Genomic DNA, 23351 nt, shown 5'->3' with positions numbered 1-23351 from the left:
TTGTACACTTTTGTTAAATTCATTTGTTAAATACTTTGGATAATATTACTAATGGAATTGTTCTCTTAACTTCTTTTCAATTGTTCGGCTTCATTGTTCAGATTGCTAGTGTTTTTCCACTCTGACAATGCTTTCTTATTGGTATGTTCCCATTTATCATCTGTTTTACGCCAGCAAACTTTGCTGTCAAGTACCTTTCTTTTGCCCTCATATTAAAATGTAGTTACTTTATAGGTCTTATAAACTTAGTAGCATAATTGTGTGACACTGCTTTCTACAATTTCTTTCTTTTCAAATTAGTTAAGACAATAAATTAAATAGGCATTTATACCTTAAAGATAATTATATGCCTTTATACTGTCTTTTCTTCCACTGTGTGTACTTATGCTATACTGTTTCTTTGCATGTCTCATAATTTTTCTTTTGGTCTTTTTGAGGCAGAGTCTCCCTGTAGCCCCAACTGGCCTGGAACTCACTATGTAGACCAGGGTGGCCTCAGCCTCCAGAGTGCTGGAATTAAAGGCATGTGCCACTATGCCAGACTTTCATGTTTTTTGAGATAGGGTGTCCTTGTAACCCCAGCTGGACTGGAGCTCCCTGTGTCTTGATCTCACAGAGATCTGTTAAATCTTTAGTTATGCTAAATTTGTGTGTGTTTCTTTATTCCAAATCTAATTTGGGTTGTTTTATTTATTCTTGGCTAATAGTTACTTTAATCTGTACAGTATCTTTCCATGGGATTCCTTTTCCATTTTTTAAATGAATGACTAATTTTCTATTTCATAGTCTAAGAAATTTGAGCCTATAAGCTAGGTGTGTGTGTGGTTGCACACACCTATAAAGCCGACTCAGAATTTTGTGGCAGGAAGATCTGAGTTCAAGGGTAGCCTGGTCTACATAGTCATACTCTGTTTCGTAAAACAAAGCAAAACAACAAAAACTCCTGACCTTTTTCATGCATGAATCTGGCTACATCTCAAGTATTTTCATAGATACTGAAATTTTCATTGTGCTTAATTTCTAAATAGTCTTTTTAATAAAACAGCAGCAAACTTTTAGGTAGCAGTTACTGTGTAGTAAACCTGAATAGTTTACATGTACTGATACATTTTCATTAGAATAACACTTCAGGTCCTGTTATCACTTTAGAGATGAGGAAACTGAACTTGCCAAAGTCAGTTTGACTTCAGAAGACAAGCTGTTAACCACAAATCTGTGTTGCTTCTCGCTCTGGTTCCTTTTCTCCTTACCTTATTGAGGTATAATCAAATAAAATAAACTGTCCACATTAAAAATGTGCCCCTTGACCCATTTCGACACATGGATACATCTGTGAAATTGTCGTCATAGTTAAGATAAAGAACATTTTATTTCCCTGAAAGATCCCTTATGCCACACATAGTGGTGTATACCTGTAATCCCAACAGTCAGAAGGCAGATCAGGAATTCAAGGCCAGCCTGGGCTACATAGTGAGTTTGAGGGTAGCCTGAGCTAAATGAGACTGTCTCACAAACAGTTCCTTGTGTCTGTCTCTAAAGTAGCTCCTTTCTCATTCACACTGAGGCCCACTGATCTGCTTTTAGGCATTAGAGATGTTTGTTTCCTGGGCTTTTATGAAATGTAAGCGTAGTGTATGTGGTTCCTTGCTGACTTCTTTCAGCATATTTTACAGTTCATCCAAAAAAACTCTTATGTTTTGTGTTTTAATTATTCACTCACTATTTTTGAATATTTTATTGTATCAAAGTACTACAGTCTTACGTTTTCGTTTACATGTCATTGGACTTTTGTATTCTTTGTTTTGTTCTTTCATTGGCTATTAGAAATAAAATTATGGTGTTTAGTTGTATAGGGTCTTTATGGATATACATGTTTTTGTTTTTCATGTTAAATTGCTAGGAGTGAGTGTTTAATACAATCACAGTACCAAACTCTTCTCCAAAATGGGTGTACCATTGTAAATTCCTGCTAGCAGGTATTAAAGAATTTCAGTTTGGGTTTTCATTTATAATTTTAACAATTATGGCTTTAGAGTACATTGAGTTTTTATTTTGCATTCCCTTAATATTGAGTAACATTGAGCATTATTTGTGTTTTATAGACTGTTTTTTTTAAACTTGAACAACAGAAGTGGCACCCTTCACAAATTTGTGTCATCCTTACATAGGGGCCATGTTATTCTTTACACTGTTCCAATTTTAGTGTGTGTGCTGCTAAAGCAAGCACTCATTTCTATATATATATTTATTATTATTATTATTTTTGGTCTTTTTGAGACAGGGTCTCCCTGTAGCCTCAGCTGTCCTGGAATTCACTATGTAGACCAGGCTGGCCTTGAACTCACAGAGATCCGCCTGCCTCTGCCTCCCGAGTGCTGGGATTAAAGGTGTGCGCCATCACGTCTGGCTTTCTATATATTTTTTAAAGTATTTTGTTCATGTCTTTTACTCATTTAAAATTAGGGTGTCTGGCTTCTGAGTATTGAGTCTTAAGAATTTTTGCATATAACTTGGACACAGTAATTTTTCTAAAGATAAGCGTTCTTGCTTTGTTCAGGATCCCTAAAAGAAGTGATGAGGTTCTTCAACATTATGTATAACTTAGTTGCAGATTTTTATAGATGCACTTGATCAGTTCAACTATTGCAAGTTTTCTGGCACAAGTTGTATGGATTAGGTCACATACTTTCTTTTACATCTGTTAAAATGATGATGTGTTTTCTCTCATTTGTGCTGTTAATATGATGAATTGCTTTGCTTTTTCCAAATGTTAAACTAACCTGCATCCCTGGGCTAAAACCTGGTTATCATGTGTTATCCTTTTAAAATTATATTGTTGGATTCTGTTTGCTAATACTTGGCTAAGGATTTTTTATGTCAGTAATCCTGAGGGATATTAGTATATAATTTTTTATAATGTCCTTATAAATTTTATGCTTACAGTTATATAGGTGAACCTTATAAATGAGTTGATAATGGCCTTTCATTCTCAGTTTTCCGAAAAATAAAAGTTTTGCAAGATTATTTAGTGTTTTATATATAAGGTATATTATTGTTTCTTGAATGTGATAGAATTTGCCACAGGAAATCAGTCAGAAGATTTCCTTTTTTTTTTTTTTAACATTTATTTATTTATTTTTGTGTGTGTAGGTCAGAGGTCAACTCTGGGGATTAAATTCAGGTCATCAGGCTTGGTAGCAAGTGACTTGACCTGCTGACCAAGTAAGAGTTTGCTTTTTGGAAAGATTTTTGAAGATAGATTTCTTTAATAAGTATAAGGCTATTCCAGTTTTTATCATTGGCGTCATTTTCAACAAGTTCTATTTTTTAGAAATTAGCCATTTTAGGTATGTTGTTGAATTTGTTTGGCACAAAGTTTGTAGTTTTTACTTACTCTCTTAATATGGATAATTTTTAACTTCTTTTTCATTCTGTGATTGATGGTTTTTTTCCTATTAGAAGTTTCCCCATTTTTATTCATATTTTTGTTTGTTTGGTTTTGGTTTTTGCTACAAGGTATTACTATGTGGCCCAGGTTGGCCTCAGATTCAAGATTTCCCTGGCTTAACCTCCTGAGTTCTGGGGTTACAGCTGTGTGCTACCATGCTGGACCTGATTCATCTTTAAAATTTTAAGTTAAAAAAATTACATTTTTATGTGTATGTATGTATATAGGCATATGTATGCCACTGCATGCATGTGGAGGGTAGAGGACAACTTGATCAAGTTGGTTCTCCTTCAACCATGTGGGTCCTGAGAATTGAACTCAAGTTGTTAGGCTTGGTGGCAAGTGTCTTTTATCCACTGAACCATCTGGCCTCAGATGTATTTTTTATTTTAAAATATTTTTATTTATTATTTTTAGTGTATACATGTATTGCCTGCATGTAGGTAAGTGCACCCATGTCGTGCAGTGCCCACGGAGGACAGAAGAGGCTGTCAGATCCCCTGGGACTGGAGTTATGGACAGTTGTTAGCTGCCATGTGGCTGCTGGGATTCGAACCTGGGTCTTCTACAAGAACTGTCAATGTTCTTAACCACTGAGCCATCTCTCCAGCCCCAAGATGTATTTTTTAAACAATCAGCTTTTGGCATCTTCTCTGTTAATCTCTTCTCTTTTATTGATTTCTGCCTTTTCCTCTTTTGGTTCTTTGATTTTCTTTGCACTGGATTCTTCTTCTCCCCCTCAGCCTCCCACTCTCAAAATGGAGCTTTGGATAACTTATTTTAGATTTAGATTTTCTTTTTTTTTTTAATTTTATTTATTATTTTTATTTTATGTGTATGTGTGTATTGCCTGCATATAGGTAAGTGCACCCCTGTCATGCAATACCCAAGGCAGTCAGAAGAGGCTGTCAGATCCCCTGAGACTGGAGTTACCGACAGTTGTTACTTGCCATGTGGGTGCTGGGGTTTGAACCCGGTCTTCTGCAAGAACAACCAGTATTCTTAATCGCTGAGCCATCTCTCCAGCCCCAGATTTAGATTTCCTAATATAAAACTTCCTAAGTTTTTTTTTACACTTGAAGCTCCTTTATTTTTTTATTCTTTGGTTTTTTGAGACAGGATCTGTTATAGTCTGGGATCCACAAATGCCCCAAACAGACATTATAACTGGTCAGACTTGGAACTTGCTAGATAAACTAGGCTGGCCTTAGTTTTACAGAGATCCTCCTGCCTCTGCCTCCCAAGTATTGGGATTAAAATCTTGTATCATCACAACCAACTTGAAACTCCTTTTTGCCCAAGAAAATCTTTAGGTAACTCCAGGTATATAGGTATATAAAATAGGTATACAAATCAGACATTTACTGGTAATAAATCATGAATAAATTTATTTTAAAACAATTATTTGGTTTAATTTTACAATTTATTAAAGACAAAATCAGCCAGACTTGATGGCAGTTCCTATAATCCCAGCACTTGGAAGGTGGTGCTAGAGACCAACCCATGGCTTTGTCTGTACTAGGCAAGCACTTTTCCAACTGAGCCACATCCCTAGCCCTCCCTTAGATATTTTATAGAATAGATTTTGTCCTACGCATTTCCTTTAAGTTGCTTTATAGTCTTTAACTTAAAGAACTATACAAGTAAGCCAGGCATGTTTGCACTCACCTTTAATCCCAGCACTCAGGAGCCTTGAAGTAGGTGGATCTCTGTGAGTTCAAGGCCAGTCTGGTCTACATAGTGAGTTCCAAGCCAGCCAGGGCTACAGGGAGACCCTGTCTCGAAAAACGTGTGTGTGTGTGTGTGTGTGTGTGTGTGTGTGTGTGTGTGTGTATGTGTGTACACGTGTGTGTGTGTGTGTGTGTAATATATAAATATTAAGTAAATCAAGGTAAAGATTAACTAAAAGTGTTATAGTCCGGGATCCACAAATGCACCAAATAGACAAACAGAAGAATCTAGAAAAAGAAAGAAAGATTTATTATGGCAGGGCTACACAGCCGGACTACACTCTTTCCTAGAGGGTCCAAGTGCTGCACTGAGCCTAAGCACTCTGGCTCTTTTTATATTGATCATGTTGCTAGACAAGCAAGCAGAATACAGAAGCCAATCATTGAGTGTTAAACTTGAGTAAACATTATCAAGGAAATACATAAGAAAATACAATTTTCCATCCAAACCCCCCACCTGCACAGAACTAGCTTCCTCCTCTTTCATAAATAGACATTATCAATCTTACTGTTATTCTACATTGTCTTCACAAAGCTCCCTCTAGGGGGGTTTTGTTGTATAGAAATCGTATCTTAGGTTCCTCTAAATGTTGTGGGATACTTTTTGTACAGAGAACCTATAACCAGGAGTAAAAAGTTTAGGTTCCCAAGCATACAGGTGGCGAGTCCCCTAAATAATTTCTATTCTATTAAGCAACAATTACTATTTTGCAGAAGCAAGCCAAGCATAACCTACAGAAGCCATAAGTCAGCAGTTAGCAGGAACACTCTAGGACACTCTGACCTGTTCCCAAGACAATCAAGGTCTAGCTTTCATGTGTTCCCATATCCTGGGCCAACTGCCTGATAATTTCGGAGACTAGAGTCAGCCTAAACTTTAACATGGCATAGCTATGGTTAAGAAGGTACCCTATTACAAAAGAAAACTTAATCTTGAATTATGTTTGGGTTGAAATTTTAGTATATATTCTTCTAGATACTTGATTCATTGGTGGGATAGACGGATGCACATACACATCAGTACACATCAGAATATGTAGCAAAAAAGAGAATATTATATAAAATGTATTTCTGATGTTTTAAAAACCTGCTATATAAATATATTTTCATGTGTGTGTCTATTTAGTAATAATTGGGCAGTTTTTCTAGAGTGTATATATTATGCTTTTTTTTTTTTTTTTTTTTTTTTTTTGAGACAGCGTTTCCCTGTAGCCCTAGCTGACCTGGATTCACTATGGAGACCAGGCTGGCCTTGAACTCACAGAGATTCACCTGCCTCTGCCTCTCGAGTGTTGGGACTAAAGGCATGCGCCACCACACCTGGCATATTATGCTGTAATTGTTGGACTCTTAAGATTTTTGTAAGCAGAGTGTGGTGGCCCACACCTGCAATCCCAGCAACTTGGGTGGCTGTGGCAGGAAGGTTGCTGTTAGTTCCAGGTCAGCCTGAGCTACAGAATGAGACCCTGTTTTAAAAAAACAAATTTTGTTCTAGTTCTTTAACAATAGCACATTTCTTAGTATGTGCCCAAATGTTTTCTTAGGATAGTGATCTGTGTAGGTACTTGCTGTGTAAAAGGTTATACAAACTGCTAGTCTGAGAGACTGAAAAAAGTAGTGGTGTTTAAATTTGTTTTTGGTTATTGGTAAGGCTTATTAGCTACTTTTATTTTCATGAATAGCTTATTTATAGCCATTGTCCATGTTTCCATTAGCTATCTTTTCCATTTTTATTTGTAAGATTTTTAAATTAGAAATTCCATTAGCTTTTTTTTTTTTTTTCTCTTTTGGTCTCTTTTGAGACAGGGTCTCCTTTTTGCCCCAGCTGGCCTAGAACTCACAGAGATCCACCTGCCTCAGCCTTCCAAGTGCTGGGATTAAAGGCATGCACCACCACACCCAGCTCCATTAGCTTTTTAATCTTATGACTCAAATATTTTCCCCAATGGAGTTGATCCTATTATGTCCCCCAAATAAAATGGTTACATTTTTCTGGAGTCAGATGCCACCTACTATTTGTCACCATTTTTATTTTTATTTTTATTTTCTTGTCTTTTTTGAGGCAGGGTCTCTCTGTAGCTGCAGCTGGCCTGGAACTCGCTATGTAGACTAGGCTGGCCTTGAGCTCATAGAGATTCACCTGCCTCTGTCTCCCCAGTGCTGGAATTAAAGGAGTGTACCACCATGTTCAGCAGAGTGGCGTCCTAGACCCATAAGACTCTCTTGGCTAATTGTGTATGTTCTAGATGGCTCTCAGTTTCTTGATGTTGCCTCATCTCTGAGATCTATAACTAATACACTACGTTTGTTAGTTGATGTATTTTATTTTTTCCCCAATGGAGTTAATCCTATTATGTCCCCCAAATAAAATGGTTACATTTTTCTGGAGTCAGATGCCACCTACTATTTGTCACCATTTTTATTTTTATTTTTATTTTCTTGTCTTTTTTGAGGCAGGGTCTCTCTGTAGCTGCAGCTGGCCTGGAACTCGCTATGTAGACTAGGCTGGCCTCGAACTCACAGAGATCCGCCTGCCTCTGCCTCCTGAGTGCTGGGATGGGATCAAAGGCGTGCACCACCATGCCCTGCTCTAATTTACCTTTTTAAACTCAGGTTTTAGGGTACCTCCAGAGGTCTAAGTGTGTCATCTACTTTCTCTAACAGATGCGAATCCTGAGGTGACAATGACAATGCTTCGCTGGATCTACACGGATGAGTTGGAGTTCAGAGAAGATGATGTGTTCCTGACTGAGTTGATGCAATTAGCAAATCGGTTTCAGCTCCAGCTCCTTAGGGAGAGGCAAGTCACAGCAGATATGTTCAAGCACCTCAGATGGTGGTAGCTGAGCTTAACTATGCCAGGCTCTGGGAGAGCAGCTTCCTCTGCTCATGTAAATAACTTTTGCAAGGTGTTCTTTAAGGCGATGGTGGGGAGAGACTCTGACATCTCCCTTTTTTGTGTTGCTAGCAGGCTACCTTTTGCCAGTGCTGTTCTCTTCCACTGTCACCTGAGATTCTACATTGTATAAACTGATAAACTGAATATGAACAAGTGGACTCCAACTTCCAAATTCTTGACTTTTCCTTCCATTCTGTTTTCTCCAGCAATTTATTCTGCCTTCCGACAGGTCTAGTCCGTCTTTGCTCATACAATTTCTTAGAAGCACCTTAGTGCCTAAATTAAATTTTGTAGCCAATATTTGTAAGATCTTACTTCATTTAACTTACTGCTTTTTAGGTCCCAAGAAGATAGCATGCTATGTTTTTTTTTTTTAATGCGTTTTCTGTCTCTTTCCCAAGTTGGCATTTTAGAACAATAGGAAACAAAATGTTCGTGAGACCAAATGTTTATGAAATGGTATCAGACAGAATGCTTTTGCATTTTGGAGCTGTGGCCATTGGTGGCCAGCTTCATTAATGTAGAGAGTTTTTGTGTTTTTGTTTTTGTGTTTGTTTTTTAACATTACTTTAGGATCTTTTTTTATTCTCTTGGATGCATGAAAACAAATGGCTTCTCTCCTGGGTGAATGAATGACTGGTTTTAGTCATCAAGACATTCTACCTGTTGCTATATTTACCTCACCCAAGAGAGACTTGGCTGCTTTGAGCTGCTGTTTTTACTGTGGGGCTGGTGTTTCCCTTAGGATGGCCTCAAACCCCCAAATACATGTGTAAACAGGTTCCTCCTATCTGTAATTGGTGTGGGCCTGAGTACTATGTTTTAATATCTAAATCTAATTTTTTTGTTTTTTTTTTGAGACAGCCTCCCTGTTGCCCCACCTGGCCTGGAACTTGCTATATAGACCAGGCTGGCCTTGAACTCACGGAGCCACCTGCCTCTGCCTCCCGAGTGCTGGGATTAAAGCCCTGTGCTACCACACTTGGCCCTAAATCTAATTTTAAAAACAAGTCAAGGGTCTATAGGGTTAGGTTATTAGCAAAATTAGCTTTAATATTGAGACCATGTATTTAACTATTTCGTTTGTTTTGATGAATTTTTGAACTACTTAAGAGTGAACTCATCCTGATTTTAATTAGATTGTTTATATCTTTTTTCTTCTTCTTTTTTTTTTTTTTTTTTTACCTCAGATATCCTGAGTTTTCTCTTTGACTATATCTGACTTGCTTATAAATTAAGTTACTTTAATGAAAATGTGCTGGGGTTGGTATAGATTAGAGAATTGTAATTGGCATAATGAATTCTTTAATTAAAATGTTTGTTGATAATTGACTAGTTAGGCCTTGTAACTACCAATGTGACCAGCTGCTCAAATTTGTTCTGTTGGATGTGGATATTAAGTTATCTGTCATGGCTTTCTTATGAGCTAGGCTAGAAGAGACCCAGAATTAATATACGAAGTGTTGTTGGCTCTTAGGATCAAGGATCGCCCACTGCTGTCAGGTAGAGAAATGACACATTATAGATAATGGAAGGGCTTTTGACAAATGCGTGCATTTCAAGGTCAAGTGGATAGTACTCATTTCTGTAATGGGGAGATCTTGGTGATTTGGAAATGTTTTAATTAATTTGATGAAAAGAAAGTTTTTCAAATATCAGAAAATTCTCTTAAAAATGTTTATTAAAAAATGACAATAGGGCAGGAGAGATGTATCAGTAGTTAAGAGCATTGGCTGCTCTTGCAGAGAACCTAGGTTCAGTTCCCAGCACCCATTTGGCAGCTAATAGTAGTCCATGACTCCAGTTCCAGAGAATCAGATGCCCTCTTTTGACCTCCACAGGTTTTGGATGCACAGGTGCACATACATATATGTAAAACACTCATACACATAAAATAAAAATAAAAATTTTAAAAGACAATATTTTTTCGTGATTAAAATATATGTTTTAGTGTATGCAATTTGGAAAATATAGAATTATATGAAGAAAAGTAATCTGCAACCCAACCACTGTTCACTTAGTTTGTCTATCAGTAGCTTTCATTTCTCAAATATATATGAGTTGGTATGAAAAATAGATAGGAGTTTGTGAACTCCCTGGTTTATATTTTAAAAATTAGATTTATTGTTTTTGTGCTTCTATATGCTTTGTGGATATAAAGCTAAAAAACAATACTAATAACAATATTTTTTCTTCAGCAGGAAGCCAGTCTGCTTGCTCATTTTCAAAGAAAAGTTATGAACTGAGAATTTGCATTTAAAAATAAGATTACACATCCTTTTGTTGTATAAATCCTATTAGTTACTATTTATAGGTGATCCACATGGAAGATAGCACTCTCCTGTTTCCAAATGAGTGAAAATAAAGTGTATGTCAGTTTTAACAAAACATCTGTCCTCATGAAACATATTTTGAGTCCTTTGGTGCCATGTATTGGCAGTAAGGAGGAGGACAAGGTAATTTTCAGACTCCGGCAGTTGTCTATACAAATACATTGTAAAGTGCTCTACAGGTATGAGTCGGAACTACTCGAGGTCATTCTGCATGGTAAGCCACCTGGTGTTAGGACATTTAGATAGCAAGATCACCAATATCTGTCACTGTAAGTTTTATCTGTAGGTAAGGATTTTTCTCTTGGAACTTTCCATAGTTCAGGTCAGGTCAAAGTGACTATGTCAAACATTGCTATGATATGATTGCTATGATATGCTATGCTAGGACATGGAGCCTGCTTTGTGCCACCAAGGACCTGTTTGCCTATGTGCGGGCTATCTTACCTGGTTTGGTTGAAATTTTCTTAATAGTGGTTCTGCAAAGTCTTGTTCCTTGGTTTTGTGGGGACACCTGTTGTAGTCATTTTCCTCTTGGCATGCTGTAGTCTGATTTTTTTTGTGTGTGTGTGGGGATTGAACTCATGAATGCTAGATGTGACTCTTAATTGTTTTCATATCTTACCGATATTTTGGGTGGTCCTATAAAATACAGCTTTATTGAATTTTGTTTATTTTATTTTTAAATATTTATTTTTTATTTATGTGTATGCATGTGTGTCTTGGGCATATGTACGTGGGTGCTGGTGGAGTCCAGAAGAGGGCATCAGATCACCTGGAGCTGGAGTTATAGGTGGTTGTGAGCCACCTGACATGGGTTCTGGGAACTGAACTCAGGTACCCAGGAAGAGCAAGTAAATGCTGAGCCATCTCTCCAGTCCATTCTTTCCCCCACCTTTGTTTGTGTTGTTGTTGTATTTAGTTGTTTTGTTCGGGTTTTTGTTTGTTTATTTTTTCCTTGAGACAGGGTCTCCCTGTAGCCCCAGCTGGCCTGGAACTTGCTATGTAGACCAGGCTGACTTCAATCTCACAGAGATCCACCTGCCTCTGCCTTCAGGGTGCTGAAATTTAAAGGCATATGCCGCCACATCTGGCAAATTCACTTTTTGAGAGGACATTTAAGGAGGTATTTATTAAGCATAGAACCTCATATTTGAAACTATATGAAGCTGGGCATGGTGGTGCACACCTTTAGTCCCAGCACTTGGGAGGCAGAGGCAGGCGGATCTCTGAGTTCGAGGCCAGCCTGGTCTACATAATGAGTTCTAGGCTAGCTGGGGCTATAGGGAGACCCTGTCTCAAAAAGACAAAAGAATTTAAAAAATAAATAAATAAAACTATATGAAAGCCACAGTGCTTGCATAATAGAATAATAAGCGTTGTCTGCTGGAAACTGCAGGTGTGTCCCATATGATTAAATGTCAAAGAACTGAAGTTGGTCTGTTGTATGTTTGATTTCAGAATGGCCTGTGCATATGATCAGCAGGTTTTTTGTGATTGTTTTTAAGGCTTTTGATCTATTATGCTTAATGTTTATTTGCAAGTTACTTTGATTCTGCACAGTACAGAGCAGTGTGATACAGTGTCTAGTACTTGTTAAGATGTGGGATTGCTGAGCATGTCATCTGAGTACTTGGTAGGCTAAGGCAGGAGGAGCCTGACTTCCAAAAATAAAAGCTAGCTATAATACATAAAATGTGTTATGATTAATTATAGTAAAGTCATAGTAAAAATTTATTTCAGTGATTAAAAATCCATACATAAGGGGGCTGGAGAGATGGCTCATTGGTTAAGAACACTGGCTGTTCTTGCAGAAGACCTAGGTTCGAATCCCAGCACCCACATGGCAGCCAACAACTGTCCATAACTCCAGTTCCAGGGGATCTGACAGCCTCTTCTGTTCTCCTTGGGCATTGCACAACATGGGTGCACTTAACCTACATGCAGGCAGTACACACATACACATAAAAAAAATAAAATATTTTTTAAATAATCCACACATGAATATAGGAGCCCAACTGTAATTTCTTCATAAGCATGTTGCTCAGCTTTATATACCTTAGTGTTATTGATGATAACAGTATAGCTATCATAACTTATTTATTAATGTATTTGCCTCACTATTTGCATTAATAATCTCTTACAGATGTGAGAAGGGCGTTATGTCTCTGGTGAATGTTAGGAATTGTATTCGCTTCTATCAGACTGCAGAGGAACTAAATGCCAGCACACTGATGAACTACTGTGCAGAAATTATTGCAAGTCATTGGGTGAGTGAGAGAGATGGATATGGACAGAGCCTTCACACTGACAGCCCAGATCCCAGCATGAAACCTGCGTCTGTCTGCAAGTCACCTCTGTGGCACCTCGTTGTCTCTTGTTATAGTACTAAAAGATAAGCAGTTGGATTAGATGATCTGTGAGACATTTTCAGTTCTGAAAGTCTATTTTGAGGGTTTAGAGTGAATGGGCAGAGGTGACTTAGTTTCAGAAACAGACTTGGAAAGAAGGGACACCTGCCTTTGTCTTCACCCTGTAGAAGCTGTGACCAAGCCACAGGAGGAGGAGGTCCCAGGATTCAGCAGCCTGATAGAAGAGCTTTCTGGGGAGACAGTCTTAAATGAGGCCTTTTTTTTCTTGTGTATATTTCATCATAAAGAACAAGTTACTTTTCTTTGTTACAGGTTGCATGCATATTTGTGTGTGTGCGTGTGTATGTGTGTGTATGTGTGTATGCAGGTATGGGTGCGTGGGGGTACACATGTATACTCATGGAGACCAGAGACAGTCTCTGGTGTTGCCATTCAGGCGCTTTTACCTTGTTTTGAGACAGGGCTCTCAAAATAAAAATATTTTATTTATTATTATTAGTTATTTATTTATTTATTTTGGTCTTTTTTGAGACAGGGTCTCCTTGTAGCCCCAGCTGTCCTGGAACTCACTGTGTAGACCAGGCTGGCCTTGAACTCACAGAGATCCGCCTGCCTCTGCCTCTCGAGTGCTGGGATTAAAGGCATGCGCCACCATGCCCGACTTACTCATTATTTTTTATTTTATGTGCATGTGTGTATTGTCTGCGTGTAGGTAAGTCCTCCTGTGTCATGCAATGCCCGCAGAGGACGGAAGAGGCTATTGTTGGATCCCCTGGAACTGGAGTTAGGACAGTTGTTAGCTGCCATGTGGGTGCTGGGATTCGAACCTGGGTCTTCTGCAAGAACAACCAGTGTTCTTAACTGCTGAGCCATCTCTCCAGCCCCTGGAGCATACATTTTAGGTGAGGCTGGCTGACCAGTGAGCCCCAGAGATCCTCCTGTCTCCACCTGCCCAGCACAAGGCTGAGACATAATGCTGCCACTCCCAGCTTTGTTTTCGTATTGAATAAAAATCAGTTATATTTTATAAACTCCTCTCTGCAAATTGTTTAGTATATAACATGTGGAGTCTTAGAATCGTTAGAAAAGATGTCAAAAGAACTGGCTTATATGGGCTTAGGGGCATAGGCTTATAATTCTCTTTGGGAGGCTAAGGCAGGGGAGTGGTAAGTTCAAGGTCTACTAGAACTACAAAGCAAGTTCGAGACCAGCCTGCAGAACTTAGCAAGATCCTTTTTCAAAATAAAATTTAAAAGGGGCTGGGTAGTGGTAGAGTGTTTGCTCAGCATACACGGGGCCCTAGATTTTTTGTTTGTTTGTTTGTTTTGTCTTTTTGAGACAGGGTCTCCTTGTAGCCCCAGCTGTCCTAGAACTCACTATGTAGAACAGGCTGGCCTTGAACTCACAAAGATCCACCTGCCTCTGCCTCCCAAGTGCTGGGACTAAAGGCTTGCGCCACCGTGCCTGCCTGAGGCCCTAGATTTAATCCCCAGTACCACCTGGGAAAAAAGTGTATTGAGGGGAATGGGGAGATGTTTGTTCTTTGTTTCAAGACAGGAGTTTCATTCTGTAGACCAGATTGACCTACAACTCACTGTTCTGTTTAGGCTGGCCTCAAACTTTTGGCAAACCTCCTGCTTAGCCTCTTAAATGTTAGGATTTACAGGTTTTTGCCACCATACTCGACTAAAATCCAGCCTTAAAGAACTGATGTAGAAGTGGCAACCTTTCCTTGCTAATAGGGTCAAAATAAAGAGATCTATAGTAGTGGAGACTAGCTGTCACTCAGTGAATCTTTAGTGGCAGTTCTGGTTAATTCTGAATTTGCCTTCTTTGTAGGCTTAGCAGGGAAGGGACTCTAAGGTCATGGGACAGCTCCAGCATGGCTTGGTCCCTGTTGAATGTCAGTAGTGCTGTTCAGCTGTCCCATCTCATGGAGGCCCAGCATTGCTGTAATGGATATAGTGCACTGGAGAGTGCCTCTTAGATACAGATTCTGACTCCACCTTTTCTCACTGTCAGAACTTGTGTGAGCTCTATAGCCCCTTACGGCTTTTCTTTCTTCATCTGTAAAAAAGAGAAGATTGAGGGACTGGAGAGATGGCTCAGTGGTTAAGAACACTGGTTGTTCTTGCAGAAGACCCGGGTTTGAATCCCAGCACCCATGTGGCAGCTAACAACTGTCCCTAACTCCAGTCCCAGGGGATTCAGCAGCCTCTTCTGACCTCCTTGGGCATTGCACGACTTGGGTGCATTTACCTACATGCAGGCAGTACACATATACATGTAAAACAAAAATAATAATTTTTTTTAAAAGTTTTTTTTAAAAAAGGGAAGATTGAATTAGTTGTGAAATGTTAAGTCCTTGACACGCTAAGTGCTTAATAAAAGTTCTTGGTTTACTCCATGTCTGTTTCATTTTTCACTGTTTTTAATCCCTAGGATGACTTGCGAAAGGAGGACTTCAGTAGCATGAGTGCTCAGTTGTTATACAAAATGATCAAATCCAAGACAGAGTACCCATTGCACAAAGCTATCAAAGTAGAGAGAGAAGATGTGGTCTTCCTCTATCTGATTGAAATGGATTCCCAGGTACTGTAGCTGCTTTTCCATTTTTGCCCGTCTCCCCAGACATTAAGGCTCTTGGTATTCCTTTCTTTCTGAGCCATTGCTGACATGTTCTAAGAAAGTACATATTTCTACTAATAAGTCGTTCAGGGAACTCTGGGAATTTTCTGTCCTGCTTCTTAGAATTCGACAGTCTTAGACCATTGCCCAGTCCAAGGCCAGTCTCACATTTCCAGATAGTTGCTGCAGCAGTGCCTGACCTCCCAGCCCCAAATCTGTTCTCCTTTGCAACCATAACCAATTTCCACAAAATAAATAGCTTAAAACAATACAGTTTTGCTGATTGGAGTCCAGGCCAGCCATCTCCAAACAAAATCTAGCTGTTGATAGGTTGTGGTCCTTTATGGAGCTATGGGGAGAATCCATTTCCTGCTTAATAGGTTGTTGGCACAATTCTGTTTCTTGTGGTCCTAGGTCTCTATTATCTTCTCACTTGTCAGCTGAGGACCATTTTCAGCTTCGAGATGTCCTCACATTTCTTAGCCTCAAAGGAGCATTGCCTCCATCTTTAAAGCTAGCAGTAATGGGTCAAATACTTCTAATATCATTTCTCTCTGCCCTACAAAGGTTTTGGATGGGGGCTGGGGGTTGAGTTCTAGAGGGATACTGAGAGGGTTACTGGGGGAATATGGAGTTTATTAAAGAAGTTATTAGACTGGGTGTGGTGGCACTCACCTTTAATCCTGTGTGATATCTATGAGTATAAGGCCAGCCTGGTCTACATGGTCTACGGTCCAACCAGTGGTAGGTAGTAAGAACTTTTTAAAAAGTAGTTACAATGCCATGGATAGATAGGAAAGCAACAGCATGGCAGGGGCTCCAACAAGAATTCAGGTCCCAGCACCAGAGACAGATAGCATGGAGAGGAATCTGAAGACAGGAATCAGCATCTGTATGGCAGACATTAGGCCTCTATTTATACCTTCCTGATGGAGATTTCACAGCAAGCACAAGCCTTCAGTCAAGCTCTCTGATTACCAGGCAAAAGGCAGGAAAATGGGTGGTAGGTGCCCACCAAAATCTCCTTTGATGTAAACTCAGTTCCCAGGTGAGAGATCCTGGTCCAGGGCAGCCTATTAGCTAAGGCCTCAAAGACAGTGTTTAGTAAGTAGCCTAGGGTATCTGAAAGGGGGAAGACTGCTGCACAAGCAGCACTGGATTCTAGCATTACATACTTAGATTCTTCTGCTTTTCTCCTTAACATGTAAGAGTTCATATTGTTAGACAGATGGGACCCTGCAGCATAGTCCCGGATCCTCCCCAGCACTAGGTCCTTAGCCTTAATCACATCTGCAAGGTACTTTTTGCCATGTAAGTTTACATACTCTCATTTTCTGGTAATTAGGGCATGGACATCTTGGGGGCTATTATTCTGCCTACCATGCTACCTTAAAAGAAATGCAGACAGGGGTTGGAGAGATGGCTCAGCAACACTGGCTGCTCTCCAGAGGACCCATTTTAGGTTCCCAGCACCCAAATGGCACCTAACAACCATCTGTAGCTCCAGTTCCAGAGGATTTGATACCTCTTTCTGGCCTCCTCATGCACTGAGCACACATAGTACACTTACATACATACAGGCAAAACACTCATACATAGAAAAACAAAAATAATAAAAAGACAAAAAGAAAGAAATGCACATGAAAGTATTTTTTATCCTGAGTATTAAATATGTAAGAAGGCCTTTAATTGCTAAGGAAGAATCAGTTAAGCCTTAGCCTTTCATGAAAGTGTTAACTGTTTTCCATGAAGTTCTCTATCTTGACTTGTGCCTGCCAGTGCTATGATTTTGACCTTGTTTGTACTAACCCCGAGGTCCATAATCACCTTCCATGTTGTCTCCATCTGTTCTCTAATCACTGTTATTTCCATGCTTACCTGAAAGCATGCACACTGAGGAGGCCTCATAAAAGTTTGTGAATAAGGTTGAACTGGAGGAGCAAGCAACATCATGGCATTAAAATAGGAGACTTGTGTAAGAGGTGATATTTAAGAGTCAATTGGGAGATATTAAAGTAGGTTGTGTTTCCTACTGCTGGGTGTTGATATACAAACTTATCTGTGCAGCTCCCTGGTAAGCTCAATGAAGTGGATCATAATGGCGATCTCGCATTAGATCTAGCCCTTTCACGACGACTAGAGAGTATTGCCACCACACTGGTTAGTCATAAAGCTGATGTGGACATGGTAGACAAGAATGGCTGGAGCTTGTTACATAAAGGAATCCAAAGAGGTAAGAAAGAGAAATTCTACATTCTTCTCTGTAGGCAGTATATTTTTAGCTGTATGGTTTTTGACGACTTCCCTGACTCAGTTCTGGGAATTCCCAAGAGCATTTTGTAGTTTACAGTCAGTTTGCATGACTTGTGATCATTGGTCAGAGGGACTGAAGCACTGTTGCCTGTGCCTTGTTAATTTGGCTGTTCATAGTGCCATCAGGGTCTGAGGAAGAGACACTAGACAGATGGACTTTAAGAAGTACCTTTGAAGAGCCTGAGAAATGGCTCAGCAGGTAAGGGCACCTGCTTCCAAGTCTGACAACCTGAGTTTGATCCAGGACCCACATAGTGGAAGAAGAGAACTGTCTCCTGCAGTTGTCCTCTGAACACATGCTTGTGCACTTGTGCACCTGCCCACACCCTGCTGTGCACACACAAAAATAATAAATTTGGGATTGGGGAGATGGCTCAGTGGTTAAGAGCACCTGCTGCTCTTCAGAGGGACCAGAGTGGTTCTTAGTACCACATCGGGTGACTCACAACCGCCTGTAACTCCAGCTCCAGGGCATCTGACACTCCCTTTTGGCACATGATGCACATACATATATGCAAATAAAGCACACACATAAAATATAAATAAATCAATTTTTAAAAACAGAAGAAATACCTTTGGGACTGGAGAGATGGCTCAGTGATTAAGAGCTCTTGCTGCTCTTACAGAAGACCCAAGTTCAGGGCCTAGTACCCACATCAGACAGATCACAACTCCAGCTTCAGGGGATCCTGACCTCCACAGGTACCCCTATACACATGGCATGCACAGACACATATGCATAAATAAAAATGAAAAAGAAGTACCTTTGACTTATGAGCAAGAGATGTCTACTTGTTTAATATCATTTTCTCCAGGAATTATGAAAGAAAGCTTTGCCTTTTGTAACTTAGCATGGATATAAGGAAAGTTTCCAGACCACAAAAATGACCCTAAAACCATACCCAAAATGTAAACATTTAAGTGTATTCTTGGGTTCAGGTTTTTTCTTTCTTTTCTTGTTTTTTTGTTTATTGTTTTTAAACAAGGTCTCCCTAAGTCACAGCCCACCTGGAAGTCACAATGTGAACCAGGGTGGCCTTGATCCCACCTGCTTCTGCTCCAAGGGCTGGGATTAAAGACATATGCCACCATGACCTGCGTTTTTTCTTTGTTTTTTTTTTTCTTCACTATTTTATTTATTTTTATTTTATGTGTATGAGTGTATTGCCTGCATGTAAGTGCACCCATGTTGTGCAGTGCCTGTAGAGGTCAGAAGAGGGCATCAGACTCTCCTGGAGCTGGAATTAATGGACAGTTGTTAGCTGCCATGTGGGTGCTAGGAGCAGCCAGTGCCCAAAACCACTGAGCCAACTCTCCAGTCCCCTGGGTTTTCTCTTTCAAAGATTAGACTTCTAAGCCGGCATGGTGGCACCATGCCTTTAATCCCAGCACTTGGGAAGCAGAGGCAGGTGAATCTGAGTTCAAGGGCAGCCTGGTCTACTTAGTGAGTTCCAGGCCAGCTGGAGCTACTAGGAGACCCTGTCTCAAAAAGACCAAAAAAAGGTAAAGATTAGACTTCTATCATGGTGTGTTAATAATTTTCTGTTTCCCGTTCCCTCTCATCCCTTCTTATTTCCTCCTTTGTCTCTTCTCCTGTCTCCTAGTTCCCTAAGGCTATTAGCTTACCCTCACCTCTTAAAGGTTCCACAGCTCCCCAAATCATGCTAACAGCTGGGGACCAAGTATTCAGATGCTCAAGTATGTGGGCACATTTCACATTCAAATCATAGCAGGCAAAGTGATAAAGGTGTTTTCAGAAAGTTATTTGAAATTTTTTTAGAGCTCTATTATGAGTTCATTGTCAGTGGAAAGAAGGAAAAAATGACAGAATTGAGATCAAAATGTTTTAATCTGGGGCTGGAGAGATGGCTCAGTGGTTAGAGCACTGGCTGCTCTTGCAGAGGACCCAGTTCATGTCCCAGCACCCATATGGTGACTAACAACTCTAGTTCTATGTGATCTGATGCTCTCTTCTCACCTCTACAGGCATTGCATGACACAGGTGTACTTACACACATGCAGGCAATACACTCATACACATAAAATTAAGATAATAAATTAAATTTAAAAATACATACATAATGTATGGGTTTTTTTGTTTGTTTGTTTGTTTTGGTCATTTTGAGACAGGGTCTCCCTGCAGCCCCAGCTGGCCTAGAACTCACTAAATAGACCAGGCTGGATTTGAACTCACAGAGATTCACCTGCCTCTGTCTCCCAAGTGCTGGGATTAAAGGCATGCACCACCAGGCCCAGCCTTTAAAATATATTTTTAAAATGTTTTACTCTAAATGAATTAACTAGCTTTGGTACTGAGGATTGACTGAACATAGGCTGTGCATGATAAGCCATACCTCATCCCTGAATAAACTTGGTGGGTTTTTTTGTTTTTTGTTTTTTGTTTTGTCTTTTTGAGATAGGGTCTCTCTGTCTCAAAAAACACAAAACAAAACAAATATATATATATATATACACACACATATATATATATATATATATAAAATAAAGTTTAAATATATTTTAGCTGATCTGTAAAAGTTTAAAAATTATACATATTTAATGGGTAACATAATATTTATGAAGTGAGGATTTGTTGAGCAAAAGGGAAAGCTCTCAGTGGCCAAGAGGGAGCAGTCAAGAGAAGGACCCACCATGTACATATGCTTTGTAATAGTTAAGTCAGGTTAAATATATGCACTGCCTGAAACATTCATTTGTAGTTAATTGTTTAGGTTAGCATACAAAGTCAAAGACTTTGTGCTCATTAGCACTCCACCTCACTTGCTTTCCTATCATGTTCTCCATTACCCTCTATACTTCCCACCTCCCTTACCATTGCTTCCTCTCATTTCATGATCCCCTTTTTCTCTCTGCATGTGAAAGGAAACATATTTGTCTTTCTGAGTCTGGCCTAGATTTCTTGACTTTATAGTTCCCAATTGTATCCATTTTCCTGCAAATGCCACAATTTTAATACAATCCCTATCAAAATCCAAATGACATTCTTCACAAAACTACGAAAAGCAATCCTAAAATTTTTCTGGAAGTACAAAAGGCCCCAAATAGCTAAAGCAGTTCTTAGCAGGAAGAGCCATTTTAGGGACATCACAAATTATGCTGTAGAGCTCAAATTATGCTACAGAGCCACAGTAACAAAAACAGCCTGGTACCACGCAAAAACAGACATCCAAACTGATAGAGTACAGGACCAGAAATAAACCCACACAGGTACTGCCACGTAATTTTGAGAAAGCTTTCAAAAGTATCCATTGGAGAAAAGGCAGCCTTTATAACAAAGAATGAAACTAGAGAGAGGCATGTAGATAAGGTACTTCAGAATATTGACACTGGGAAGGATTTTCTGAACAGAACTCCAATAAGCACAGGAAATATTCCAAGAACAACAAATGGAATTATGTGAAACGAAGAAGCTTCTGCACAGCAAAGAAAATAATCAATAGAGTGAAGAGACAGTAGGAGAAAGTCCTTGTTGCCTAACTCAGATGAGATTAATATCCAAGACATAACAAAAACTGCAAAGTGAAGGTTTTTTTTTTTTTTTTTTTCGGTCTTTTTTTTGAGACAGGGTCTCCTTGTAGCCCCAGCTGTCCTGGAACTCACTATGTAGACCAGGCTGGCCTCGAACTCACAAAGATCCGCCTACCTCTGCTCCCCAAGTGCTGGGATTAAAGAGGCATGTGCCACCATGCCCGGCTAGTGAAGCATTTTTAAAAGGCATCCAATCAACAGATGGGCTAATGAACTAAACAGACAGTTCTCAAAAGAGGAAATACAGATGGCCAATAAACATTTGAAAAAGTGTTCAACATCCTTAGCCATCAGGAAATGCAAATTAAAACTGCTTTGAGATTCTGTTTCACTGAGTCAGTTTGATTATCATCAAGAAAATAAATGACAGCCCAGAGAGAGAGCTTAGCAGGTTAAAACAAAACAAAACAAAAAAAGGCACTTGCTGCCAAGCCTGACAACCCGAGTTTGCTCTCCAGAACCCACATGGTGGAAAAAGAGCATCAGCTCCTGAAAGTCCTTCCCCAACCGTCATACTTAGACTGTGGCATACGTGTACATACAACACACACAAATGTTAAAAAAACATTATTAAAGAAAGAAAACAAATGACAGGGCTGGAGAGAGAGTTCAGTGGTTAAGTGTTTGCTGTACAATAGTGAAGACCAGAGTTCAGATCCCAAAACCCACATAACAAACTAGGTATGCTGCACATTCCTTCACCTCAGTTCTGAGGGGGATAGGTGCAGGAGGATCCCTGGGGCTTGCTACCTTCCAGCCTAGAGAACATGTGAGCACCAGGTTTAGGGAGAACTATTGCCTCAAAGGAATAAGCAGAGTGAGAAAGACATCTGGCACCTTCTGGCTGTATACATGCACACATGTGTACACATATGCAAATACATAAATCTTTTTTTCTTTTTTTGGTCTTTTTGAGACAGGGTCTCCCTGTAGCCCCAGCTCTCCTGGAAATCACTCTGTAGACCAGGCTGGCCTTGAACTCACAGAGATCCACCTGCCTCTGCCTCCCAAGTGCTAATCTTTTTGTTTTTGTTTTTGTAAGACAAAGTCTCACTATGTAGCACTGACTGACATAGAAGTCAGTATGTAGACCAGGCTGGCCTTGAACTCAGAGATCTTCCTACCCCTTCCTCCCCAGTGCTAGGATTAAAGGCCTATGCCACCACACCTTGCAAAAGAGGAGCTCTTATTCATTACTGATACAAATGTAATCAAGTGCACACTTTGGAAAATAAGTGTGGCGATTCTTTAGAAACATTGATAATAGAACTATTACATGACCCAGCTATACCATTCTTGGTTATATACCTGAAAGATTAATAAGTCAACATGCCACTGGGATTTTTGCGTGTCCATGTTTATAGCTGCCGTATTCATAATAGCCAGTACTTGGATGTCCATCAACAGATGAATGAATAATGAAAATGTCATGCTTGTGCTACAGTCATTTTTGAGAGTAAGAATCTACAGAGAGGTGGAATTCCTCTGTGGAGTTTACGTTTTCAAGAATGTGGGGCTGGAGAGCTGGCTCAGCGGATAAGAACATTGGTTGTTCTTGCAGAAGACTGGGGTTTGAATCCCAGCACCTACATGGCAGCTAACTGTCTGTAACTCCATTTCCAGGGTATCCAACTTCTTCTTCTGTCCTTGGGCATTGTACAACACGGGTGCACTTACCTACATGCTGGCAATACACGCATACACATAAAATAAAAATAATAAATAAAATTTTTTTAAAAAGTTTTCAAGAATGTCAAGAGTGTGGTAATATGTGCCTGTAATCCCAGCAAGAGGATCAGAAGTTTAAGGCTGTCATCCTTGGTTACATGATGACTTTAAGGCCAACCCAGCTGTATGAGACCCTATCTCAAAACAAAGTAAACTAGTACCTGCAGTCCAAGCATTTGGGAGGCTAAGGCAGGGGAAATCTGGAGTTCTAGGTCAGCCTGGTCTAGACAGTGAGACCCTCTGTCTTTACCGAAAAAAAAAAAAAAAAAAAAAAAAAAACTATTTTTTTGAAGGGGGAAAGTTAAACCTTTATATAAGGTTTTTTTTTTACGCCATTTTTTTTTTTCGCGAGAC

At 39.6% G+C, this 23351-nt stretch overlaps 1 protein-coding gene and 1 non-coding gene across 6 annotated transcripts in view; one reads left to right on the top strand and one right to left on the bottom strand.

The window, feature by feature from the left end:
• The window catches only part of Ankfy1 (ankyrin repeat and FYVE domain containing 1), a 119029-nt gene that overhangs the window by 50801 nt on the left and 44877 nt on the right, over nt 1-23351 (top strand). For all 5 annotated transcript variants that reach the window (XM_029557486.1, XM_008855633.3, XM_029557488.1 and 2 more), the window contains 4 exons: nt 7843-7978; nt 12554-12677; nt 15222-15371; nt 17475-17640. In XM_029557486.1, the coding sequence (XP_029413346.1) occupies nt 7843-7978; nt 12554-12677; nt 15222-15371; nt 17475-17640 (576 nt within the window). The remainder of the gene's footprint in view (nt 1-7842; nt 7979-12553; nt 12678-15221; nt 15372-17474; nt 17641-23351) is intronic.
• On the bottom strand, nt 2126-2227 carry LOC115068041. Its single transcript, XR_003847407.1, has one exon. It is a non-coding gene; the product is annotated as a U6 spliceosomal RNA (small nuclear RNA).

This window comes from Nannospalax galili, unplaced genomic scaffold (assembly GCF_000622305.1).
Source record: "Nannospalax galili isolate Female #2095 unplaced genomic scaffold, S.galili_v1.0 scaffold888, whole genome shotgun sequence".
NCBI classification, from domain to species: Eukaryota; Metazoa; Chordata; class Mammalia; order Rodentia; family Spalacidae; genus Nannospalax; species Nannospalax galili.
This window is presented reverse-complemented; position numbering and strand designations above follow the sequence as displayed.